The 12,067-nt window shown below is 36.1% G+C and overlaps 1 protein-coding gene across 8 annotated transcripts in view; it reads left to right on the forward strand.

Annotated features, from left to right (window-relative positions):
- LOC138320901 (axonemal dynein light chain domain-containing protein 1-like) overlaps positions 1 to 12,067 on the forward strand; it is a 36,892-nt gene that overhangs the window by 22,866 nt on the left and 1,959 nt on the right. For 6 of the 8 annotated variants that reach the window (XM_069264196.1, XM_069264197.1, XM_069264198.1 and 3 more), the window contains 7 exons: positions 4,015 to 4,205; positions 4,547 to 4,645; positions 7,578 to 7,674; positions 8,136 to 8,339; positions 8,753 to 8,908; positions 9,231 to 9,320; positions 11,853 to 11,962. In XM_069264196.1, the coding sequence (XP_069120297.1) occupies positions 4,015 to 4,205; positions 4,547 to 4,645; positions 7,578 to 7,674; positions 8,136 to 8,339; positions 8,753 to 8,908; positions 9,231 to 9,320; positions 11,853 to 11,962 (947 nt within the window). The remainder of the gene's footprint in view (positions 1 to 4,014; positions 4,206 to 4,546; positions 4,646 to 7,577; positions 7,675 to 8,135; positions 8,340 to 8,752; positions 8,909 to 9,230; positions 9,321 to 11,852; positions 11,963 to 12,067) is intronic. The other 2 variants (XM_069264203.1, XM_069264204.1) reach the window with 1 other exon arrangement.

Genomic DNA, 12,067 nt, shown 5'->3' on the forward strand with positions numbered 1-12,067 from the left:
TGCACTACAAAGGTATATAGTACATGTAAAGCGAGGTTAGCAGTGTATGACAGGAAGTTTGCACTACAAAGGTATATAGTACATATAAAGCGAGGTTAGCAGTGTATGACAGGAAGTTTGCACTACAAAGGTATAGTACATGTAAAGCGAGGTTAGCAGTGTATGACAGGAAGTTTGCACTACAAAGGTATAGTACATGTAAAGCGAGGTTAGCAGTGTATGACAGGAAGTTTGCACTACAAAGGTATAGTACATGTAAAGCGAGGTTAGGAGTTGTATGACAGGAAGTTTGCACTACAAAGGTATATAGTACATGTAAAGCGAGGTTAGCAGTGTATGACAGGAAGTTTGTACTACAAAGGTATAGTACATGTAAAGCGAGGTTAGCAGTGTATGACAGGAAGTTTGCACTACAAAGGTATATAGTACATATAAAGCGAGGTTAGCAGTGTATGACAGGAAGTTTGCACTACAAAGGTATAGTACATATAAAGCGAGGTTAGCAGTGTATGACAGGAAGTTTGCACTACAAAGGTATATAGTACATATAAAGCGAGGTTAGCAGTGTATGACAGGAAGTTTGCACTACAAAGGTATATAGTACATGTAAAGCGAGGTTAGCAGTGTATGACAGGAAGTTTGCACTACAAAGGTATATAGTACATGTAAAGCGAGGTTAGCAGTGTATGACAGGAAGTTTGCACTACAAAGGTATATAGTACATGTAAAGCGAGGTTAGCAGTGTATGACAGGAAGTTTGCACTACAAAGGTATAGTTAAAGCGAGCAGTGTATGACAGGAAGTTTGCACTACAAAGGTATATAGTACATGTAAAGCGAGGTTAGCAGTGTATGACAGGAAGTTTGTACTACAAAGGTATATAGTATATATAAAGCGAGGTTAGCAGTGTATGACAGGAAGTTTGTACTACAAAGGTATAGTACATGTAAAGCGAGGTTAGCAGTGTATGACAGGAAGTTTGCACTACAAAGGTATAGTATATATAAAGCGAGGTTAGCAGTGTATGACAGGAAGTTTGCACTACAAAGGTATATAGTACATATAAAGCGAGGTTAGCAGTGTATGACAGGAAGTTAGCACTACAAAGGTATATAGTATATATAAAGCGAGGTTAGCAGTGTATGACAGGAAGTTTGTACTACAAAGGTATATAGTACATATAAAGCGAGGTTAGCAGTGTATGACAGGAAGTTTGCACTACAAAGGTATAGTACATATAAAGCGAGGTTAGCAGTGTATGACAGGAAGTTTGCACTACAAAGGTATATAGTACATGTAAAGCGAGGTTAGCAGTGTATGACAGGAAGTTTGCACTACAAAGGTATAGTACATATAAAGCGAGGTTAGCAGTGTATGACAGGAAGTTTGCACTACAAAGGTATAGTACATGTAAAGCGAGGTTAGCAGTGTATGACAGGAAGTTTGCACTACAAAGGTATATAGTACATGTAAAGCGAGGTTAGCAGTGTATGACAGGAAGTTTGCACTACAAAGGTATAGTACATGTAAAGCGAGGTTAGCAGTGTATGACAGGAAGTTTGTACTACAAAGGTATATAGTACATATAAAGCGAGGTTAGCAGTGTATGACAGGAAGTTTGCACTACAAAGGTATATAGTACATATAAAGCGAGGTTAGCAGTGTATGACAGGAAGTTAGCACTACTACAAAGGTATATAGTACATGTAAAGCGAGGTTAGCAGTGTATGACAGGAAGTTTGCACTACAAAGGTATAGTACATGTAAAGCGAGGTTAGCAGTGTATGACAGGAAGTTTGCACTACAAAGGTATATAGTACATGTAAAGCGAGGTTAGCAGTGTATGACAGGAAGTTTGCACTACAAAGGTATATAGTACATATAAAGCGAGGTTAGCAGTGTATGACAGGAAGTTTGCACTACAAAGGTATATAGTACATGTAAAGCGAGGTTAGCAGTGTATGACAGGAAGTTTGCACTACAAAGGTATAGTACATGTAAAGCGAGGGTTAGCAGTGTATGACAGGAAGTTTGCACTACAAAGGTATAGTACAAGCGAGGTTAGCAGTGTATAGTTTGCACTACAAAGGTATATAGTATATATAAAGCGAGGTTAGCAGTGTATGACAGGAAGTTTGCACTACAAAGGTATATAGTACATGTAAAGCGAGGTTAGCAGTGTATGACAGGAAGTTTGCACTACAAAGGTATATAGTACATATAAAGCGAGGTTAGCAGTGTATGACAGGAAGTTTGCACTACAAAGGTATATAGTATATATAAAGCGAGGTTAGCAGTGTATGACAGGAAGTTTGCACTACAAAGGTATATAGTAAAGCGAGTTAGCAGTGTATGACAGGAAAGCGAGGTATAGCAGGTGCAGTGTATGACAGGAAGTTTGCACTACAAAGGTATATAGTATATATAAAGCGAGGTTAGCAGTGTATGACAGGAAGTTTGCACTACAAAGGTATATAGTACATATAAAGCGAGGTTAGCAGTGTATGACAGGAAGTTTGCACTACAAAGGTATAGTACATGTAAAGCGAGGTTAGCAGTGTATGACAGGAAGGTGCACTACAAAGGTATAGTATAGTATAAAGCGAGGTTAGCAGTGTATGACAGGAAGTTTGTACTACAAAGGTATAGTACATGTAAAGCGAGGTTAGCAGTGTATGACAGGAAGTTTGCACTACAAAGGTATATAGTATATATAAAGCGAGGTTAGCAGTGTATGACAGGAAGTTTGCACTACAAAGGTATATAGTACATATAAAGTGAGGTTAGCAGTGTATGACAGGAAGTGTGCACTACAAAGGTATATAGTACATATAAAGTGAGGTTAGCAGTGTATGACAGGAAGTTGCACTACAAAGGTATAGTACATGTAAAGCGAGGTTAGCAGTGTATGACAGGAAGTTTGCACTACAAAGGTATAGTACATGTATAAAGCTAGGTTAGCAGTGTATGACAGGATGTTTGCACAACAAAGGTATATAGTACATGTAAAGCTAGGTTAGCAGTGTATGACAGGAAGTTTGCACTACAAAGGTATAGTACATGTAAAGCGAGGTTAGCAGTGTATGACAGGAAGTTTGCACTACAAAGGTATATAGTACATGTAAAGCTAGGTTAGCAGTGTATGACAGGAAGTTTGCACTACAAAGGTATATAGTAAATGTAAAGCTAGGTTAGCAGTGTATGAAACAAAGTTTTGCAATACTAACGGGCAAATGTAAGCAATATATCAAAAATATGTTGATGCAATTTCTTTTACTATCTGATAGTTTCCATGTGAAAGAGTCAGCTGAATGACCTCTTTCCCCAGAAAAAGAATAGGGTATATATAGAGCTCTTATTATCTCCCCTCCCCTTTCTAATGATTTCAAAAGGGGGATGTCTGTATCATGAAAGTTTGGGCGAATATAAAAAAACTTAACAGTACTATATCATGTGAAGTTAGCTGTAGAAAACAAGGATTAGCTTTATATAAAAGGCAGGTTATCTGTAAAAAAAACCAAGGGTTAGCATTGTATATAAAGGGAGGTTAGCTGTAGAAAACAAGGGTTTGCATTGTATATAAAGGGAGGTTAGCTGTAGAATACAAGGGTTAGCATTGTATATAAAGGGAGGTTAGCTGTAGAAAACAAGGGTTAGCATTGTATATAAAGGGAGGTTAGCTGTAGAAAACAAGGGTTAGCATTGTATATAAAGGGAGGTTAGCTGTAGAAAACAAGGGTTAGCATTGAATATAAAGGGAGGTTAGCTGTAGAAAACAAGGGTTAGCATTGAATATAAAGGGAGGTTAGCTGTAGAAAACAAGGGTTAGCATTGAATATAAAGGGAGGTTAGCTGTAGAAAACAAGGGTTAACATTGTATATAAAGGGAGGTTAGCTGTAGAAAACAAGGGTTAGCATTGAATATAAAGGGAGGTTAGCTGTAGAAAACAAGGGTTAGCAATATACGACAGAAGGTTTGTAACATACAGTAAATCAGTTGGTAACCTGTTACAGGTGTTGACGCTACACTCAGCCATGGTGAGGTGGATGGTACAGATGCTACTGAGGCTGGCCCCAGATAGGGAGGATAATTCTAAAGAAGCCGGAGAGATGGCACTATTAGGAAGTGCCCCTCTAAGTGATCTCCACTCCAAAATCAAGTCGTTGTTTGAACAGCTGGAAATGTTCACCAACTATGTAGCTCTGTAAGTCTACACTAATTGTGATCAGCTTTTGATTAACATTGAAGTCTACTATATGTACTATTGTCTATGTATGAGCCTCTCTATCATATGTTTCTCCAATCTTTGGTTTTAATCTATTTCACGTACCAAAGTATTACATGTATATCATCCTTTTTATTTCTCTATGCTAGTGTGTTGTATTATCTGTGTGTTTTTCTGTAACATATCCTTTTTTTACTATCAATCTATCTCCTGATTTAAATCTTTTCTCTGTCATGATATGATTGTAATATCTTTCTTTTCTTCTACATTTTCCTCTCTCCTTTTCCTCCTCTGTTTTGACTTTCCTATCTGTGTGAAAGACGTAACTCTGAAATATACTATGACAATTTAAAAGAGAAAAAAGATAAGGAGAAGACAGATGATGATGATAGTGATTCAGAAGATGAGCAAGACCTTGAGTAAGTCATTTAGAACAGCATGTTTTTAATGGATTAGTCATATGACCCAATATTTCTTAAATGATCGATCCATGTGATCCAATATTCCTCTAGAAGGAGTAAATCATGTGATCCTTGTGCATTCTTCACTGGATCAGTAAATCATTGAATTTAAGGTCAAGTTAGTTTTAATATTGGAAAGTTTGTTGCTTCTTGTTTTACTGTGTTTGGTAAATACAATGTTTTTCAGATACGATAATATTGTGTAATTAATTTTTTTATTTTTTTTTATTTAAATTTTTGTTCCATCATTAATCTAGTAAACAATGTGGGGGGAAACATTACATGTATTTAGATGTCTCTAGGGATCCAGATGACTGTTTTCACGTCATGTCTTCTTTGTCTTAAAACAAAAAACAGTTATACAGCTGAATGTTTATATTGTTCCACACTGTAACAGTTATACAGTTGAATGTTTATATTGTTCCACACTGTAACAGTTATACAACTGAATGTTTATATTGTTCCACACTGTAACAGTTATACAGCTGAATGTTTATATTGTTCCACACTGTAACAGTTATATTGTTCCACACTGTAACAGTTATACAGCTGAATGTTTATATTGTTCCACACTGTAACAGTTATACAGCTGAATGTTTATATTGTTCCACACTGTAACAGTTATACAGCTGAATGTTTATATTGTTCCACACTGTAACAGTTATACAGCTGAATGTTTATATTGTTCCACACTGTAACAGTTATACAGCTGAATGTTTATATTGTTCCACACTGTAACAGTTATACAGCTGAATGTTTATATTGTTCCACACTGTAACAGTTATACAGCTGAATGTTTATATTGTTCCACACTGTAACAGTTTATACAGTTGAATGTTTATATTGTTCCACACTGTAACAGTTATACAGCTGAATGTTTATATTGTTCCACACTGTAACAGTTATACAGCTGAATGTTTATATTGTTCCACACTGTACAGTTATACAGTTGAATGTTTATATTGTTCCACACTGTAACATGCTGAATGTTTATATTGTTCCACACTGTAACAGTTATACAGTTGAATGTTTATATTGTTCCACACTGTAACAGTTATACAGCTTGAATGTTTATATTGTTCCACACTGTAACAGTTATACAGTTGAATGTTTATATTGTTCCACACTGTAACAGTTATACAGTTGAATGTTTATATTGTTCCACACTGTAACAGTTATACAGCTGAATGTTTATATTGTTCCACACTGTAACAGTTATACAGTTGAATGTTTATATTGTTCCACACTGTAACAGTTATACAGCTGAATGTTTATATTGTTCCACACTGTAACAGTTATACAGTTGAATGTTTATATTGTTCCACACTGTAACAGTTATACAGTTGAATGTTTATATTGTTCCACACTGTAACAGTTATACAGCTGAATGTTTATATTGTTCCACACTGTAACAGTTATACAGTTGAATGTTTATATTGTTCCACACTGTAACAGTTATACAGCTGAATGTTTATATTGTTCCACACTGTAACAGTTATACAGTTGAATGTTTATATTGTTCCACACTGTAACAGTTATACAGTTGAATGTTTATATTGTTCCACACTGTAACAGTTATACAGCTGAATGTTTATATTGTTCCACACTGTAACAGTTATACAGTTGAATGTTTATATTGTTCCACACTGTAACAGTTATACAGTTGAATGTTTATATTGTTCCACACTGTAACAGTTATACAGTTGAATGTTTATATTGTTCCACACTGTAACAGTTATACAGTTGAATGTTTATATTGTTCCACACTGTAACAGTTATACAGTTGAATGTTTATATTGTTCCACACTGTAACAGTTATACAGCTGAATGTTTATATTGTTCCACACTGTAACAGTTATACAGCTGAATGTTTATATTGTTCCACACTGTAACAGTTATACAGTTGAATGTTTATATTGTTCCACACTGTAACAGTTATACAGTTGAATGTTTATATTGTTCCACACTGTAACAGTTATACAGCTGAATGTTTATATTGTTCCACACTGTAACAGTTATACAGTTGAATGTTTATATTGTTCCACACTGTAACAGTTATACAGTTGAATGTTTATATTGTTCCACACTGTAACAGTTATACAGTTGAATGTTTATATTGTTCCACACTGTAACAGTTATACAGTTGAATGTTTATATTGTTCCACACTGTAACAGTTATACAGTTGAATGTTTATATTGTTCCACACTGTAACAGTTATACAGTTGAATGTTTATATTGTTCCACACTGTAACAGTTATACAGTTGAATGTTTATATTGTTCCACACTGTAACAGTTATACAGCTGAATGTTTATATTGTTCCACACTGTAACAGTTATACAGTTGAATGTTTATATTGTTCCACACTGTAACAGTTATACAGTTGAATGTTTATATTGTTCCACACTGTAACAGTTATACAGTTGAATGTTTATATTGTTCCACACTGTAACAGTTATACAGTTGAATGTTTATATTGTTCCACACTGTAACAGTTATACAGCTGAATGTTTATATTGTTCCACACTGTAACAGTTATACAGTTGAATGTTTATATTGTTCCACACTGTAACAGTTATACAGTTATGAATGTTTATATTGTTCCACACTGTAACAGTTATACAGTTGAATGTTTATATTGTTCCACACTGTAACAGTTATACAGTTGAATGTTTTATTGTTCCACACTGTAACAGTTATACAGTTGAATGTTTTATATTGTTTCCACACTGTAACAGTTATACAGCTGAATGTTTATATTGTTCCACACTGTAACAGTTATACAGCTGAATGTTTTATATTGTTCCACACTTTAACAGTTATACAGTTGAATGTTTATTTTGTTCCACACTGTTTACTAACACCTACATTGGGCTTTCTATATATATAGGTGCTGTAGTGGCATTGTGATGGACAATACACAGGTACGGAGAGACAACATGGAGGATAATGCAGACCATGAACTGAAGGATCTCCAACGGTTACGGGTAAGATTATACCTCTCATACACACACACACACTCTTGTTACATGTTATAAACACACACAGGTAAGCCTTGATGTATCTCTTACAACCATTTTATGTAGCATCTGTGTTGGAATATATGGCTTATACAGCGACAGTTCTTCTGTATACTAATTGAACACATGTATTTAATGAGAAGTGAGATATACATTAGATCATGTTATAAAGGACATTCAAATCTACCATTTCCACATCTTAACATGATGTATATGAATGTACAATTGTCAGTAAGAGCCCTTGATCGCAAATTTGTGTTTTCACATACATTATGTATACATGTATGTTGAAAATGACGACGACATGAAATAATGTATCCACGAAAATAATGTGGTTTACTGTGAAAAGACTAAAGAGATAGTAGTGTCAGGAATATATATTACAGGTATGCCACTTCCAGAAAAGTTGAATTGAATTGTTGTTCCAGCATGAATGTGAGGAATGGATTAAGACAGCCAAGTTGTTGACGAGTCAGTTACTCGGCGAGTCTGTGATGTCTCTGTTCCCGCCCCCAATACAGACGGAGGAGAAGGTCCTCAAGCCACGCACAGAGTCCACGGCTACAGACTTGGACCTGTATCATGATCATGAGAAGTTGGAGAGGGAACCTGAACAAACTCCTGCTTCTGAGGTAGGACAAATATCGGTGTTTAAATAAAAGATACTGCTTATTTACATTATCTAAAATGTTATATATAGCAGATAACCTGATATGTAACAGATTTTATCATATTTTCTTAAACAATTTGTTTTTCATTTCAAAAACTAATGCAAGAAAAACCAAAGATATTTTATTAAAATTTGTTTATGAACAATACTGTAGTTCTGGCACCTGTACTTGTCGTTCAATTAAACTGTAATGACATCTTTACATTTACTTGTAACCTCAAAACTCAGTCACTCCAATACTGAAGAACAGAAATAGCCATTATCATGTAGAATCTTTTTTCGTGGTTGTTTGCTGTGGAGCCAATATTTTATGTTATACAATTTATCAGGAAAGTAGGATTGCTAATTTCAATAAACATTGTTTTTCCCCTGCAGACCAAGGAACCAGAAACACCAGCTCCAGCTCCCAGTGAGGAGGCCAAACAACAGGAGGCCACTACACCCAAGGAAGAGGAGCAACAGGCACCAGAGGAAACAACGGAGGAGGCCCCAGCTCCAACAGAGGACACAGCTCAGCCTCCAGCGGAAAAGGTACTAAAAGATCAGTAAAACTTCTGTAAATAGAGCAGACTGGTGTGGTTAAAGAGAGCTGGTGGGATTTGTACATAACGTCAAGTTCAGTCTGTCAATCTGCAGACGGGAACACTTCTGTGGCTCAGTTGGTAGAGCTGTTTACCCTGTCAGAGACCAAATTTGATTCCAAGTCGGGGCACTAAACAGGAAGGCATTTTCCCTAGCTGTTTCTACAATATAAACCGATAATGGAGAAAAATTATATACTTCATCAATAAATTTGATGTTTTTCAGTCACAATATACCAATGTACTTTAGTAAACTGGTTTTTTACCAATAGGAGGCAGAAATAGATGACCTTGAAAGATTGGAGATCATAGGCCAGGATGACAACACTCATGTCACGAAACTGGATCAGGCACCACTAGAGGTAGGTGGAGATAATGTAATAGATAAGTTTTTAGGTCACCTGAGACGAAGTCTCAAGTGACCTATTCTAATTGCCTTTTGTCCGTCGTCGTGCGTCGTGCGTCGTATGTCCATAAACAATTTTTATTTTCGACTTCTTCTCCAAAACTGCTGAAGCAATTTCAATGAAATTTTGCACAAACCTTCTAAGGCATAAGGCCAATCAAAATTGTGAATTATATGGTCCCTAACCCCCAGGGGGCTGTGGGAGGGGCCAAAAGGGGTAAAATGGAGTAAAATTTCAAAAATCTTCTTCTCTACTCACAGATGTGGTAGAATCAAATACTCTTCATAGATAGAAAGGTATTAAGGTCCTTTACAAAGATTTTGAATTATATGACCCTAGTTTCCCCCTGGGGAGGGGGTTAAGTTTACTATACTTTATATTGAGAAAACACATTTTTGCGCATTATTTGGTCATTTGTAATAGGAAATGAGTCAAATATTGTCAGAATTATCAGTATGAGATGGCCATTTAATCCTATTAACAAATTTTCTATGACTGACCCCCAGGGGCCTTAGGGGCGGGGTCAAAAGGGGTCAAATAGACTAAAACTTCAAAAATCTTCTTCTGAAATTATGGAAATGGTAGAATCAAATACTTTTCATAAATAGAAAGGTCTTAAGGTCCTTTACAAAAATTGTGAATTATATGACCCTGGGGTCTCACGTTTCCCCCTGGGGAGGGGGTCAAGTTTACTATAGTTTATATAGGGAAAACACATTTATGAGCATTTTTTTCTCAATTTTCATTGGAAACGAGTCAATATTTTAATATCATATCCACATTGGTTCTGGCCGACCCCCTGGGGGCAGAGGGGCGGGGCTAAAAAAGGGTCAAATAGGCTAAAACTTCAAAATTTTCTTCTGAAATTCTGGAAATGGTATAATCAAATACACTTTATAGATGAAGAGGTCTTAAAGTTTGTTTAAAAAAATTGTAAATTATATGACCCTGGGATCTCCTGTTTCCCCTTGGGGAGGGGGTCAAGTTTACTATAGTTTATATAGGAAAAACACATTAATGAGCATTTTTTGCTCAATTTTCATAGGAAATGAGTCAAACTTGGTTAGAATTATTAACCTGAGATAGCATTTTAATATCATGTCCACATTGGTTCTGGCCGACCCCCTGGGGGCAGAGGGGCGGGGCTAAAAAAGGGACAAATAGGCTAAAACTTCAAAAATCTTCTACAATTCTGGATATAGTAGAATCAAATAATTATAGATGGAAAGGTCTTCAGGTGTTTTATAAAAACTGTGAATTATATGACCTTGGGGTCTCACGTTACCCCCTGGGGAGGGGTCAAGTTTACTTTAGTTTATATAGGAAAAACATATTTGTGAACATTATTTGCCCTATTTTCGTAGGAAATTAGTCAAACTTGATTAGAATTATTAGCCTAAGATATAGCATTTTAACATCCATATCCGTCCTCGATGACCACCTGGGGACCAGAGGGGCAGGACCAAACAGGGTCAAATTGATTAAAATTTCAAAAAATACCTCTAAGTTCACAGGTTTGATGGAAGCAAATACTCTTCATAGTCTAAAAAGGTCAAATTTATAAATCACTGACCAACTTCAAGGCCCAGCAATAGAGCCCATGGGCCTCTTGTTTATTATTTATCAGAAGTTTGGTATACATTGTATATTCTGTCTGAGTATGAGAACCTGGAGTGTGGTTGATATTGGTAGGCTAACATGTGAAGCTGCAATTGTTTCCTCTTGTCAGTCTTTTTCTATAGCCTCTTAGGAACCACCGGAGGTATAATAATGATATCTTTTTTTTTGCTGGTTTTTTTTTCCCGCCTGTAGCCCCTAAAAAGAGACTACCCTCAGTTTAGTATAAAGATACGTTTTGCTGTGTTGTATTTGTTCGTCTCTAGCCGTATAGGTGCTGTCACTCAATACGTATAGCATTAACATCTGTCGCATGTCTGGTGCCAGTATGACCATGCATCAAGCCCACCTGATAAGAAGAGATGGGAAACAGACAGTACATATCGTTAGAGAACGTATGAAAGATATACGTAAAATACATGTAACGATTTACAACACATATCAGTGAATTGATTTTGTACATCTGACAGATAATATGTCTAGTGTATAGAAACACCTGCCAATGGAGAGAAATGCATTGGAAATTTGGTTATTTGTTTGACATCCCTTAGAGCTTTTATACAGTGTGAAGCTTGTATGTATAACAATTAACTGTAGCTAACTGTAATGACCACCATCAGACTATACTTCACTGAACCCAGTGTATTGTGTAACTAAATGAACCTTCAGACTGTATAGTATACAATTATCTGCTTCTGTTTGTACTTGTCAGCCTGTAGCCCAGTGTATTTTGTAACTGTAGATCAATGGACCACCATCAGACTGTATACTTGTCAGCCTGTAGCCCAAGTGTATTGTGTAACTGTAGCTAAATGGACCACCATCAGACTGTATAGTATACAATTATCTGTTTCTGTTTGTATTTGTTAGCCCGTAGCCCCTAAGGATCCACCCCCAGCTGTGAGGACCGTTGATGCCCCAGACACACACAAAGCATTCCAGGCTCTCACCGCCATGGACTCGCTCCAGAATCAGCTCATGTAAGTTTTACAACTGCAGCAACCACTCATTACACATACTCAAATAGAAATAAGGTAGTCATTACAAAAAATTGATTTACAGTATTTGGTAAAATAAGTGATTTG

This window comes from Argopecten irradians, chromosome 4 (genome assembly GCF_041381155.1).
Source record: "Argopecten irradians isolate NY chromosome 4, Ai_NY, whole genome shotgun sequence".
In the NCBI taxonomy this organism is placed as follows: Eukaryota; Metazoa; Mollusca; class Bivalvia; order Pectinida; family Pectinidae; genus Argopecten; species Argopecten irradians.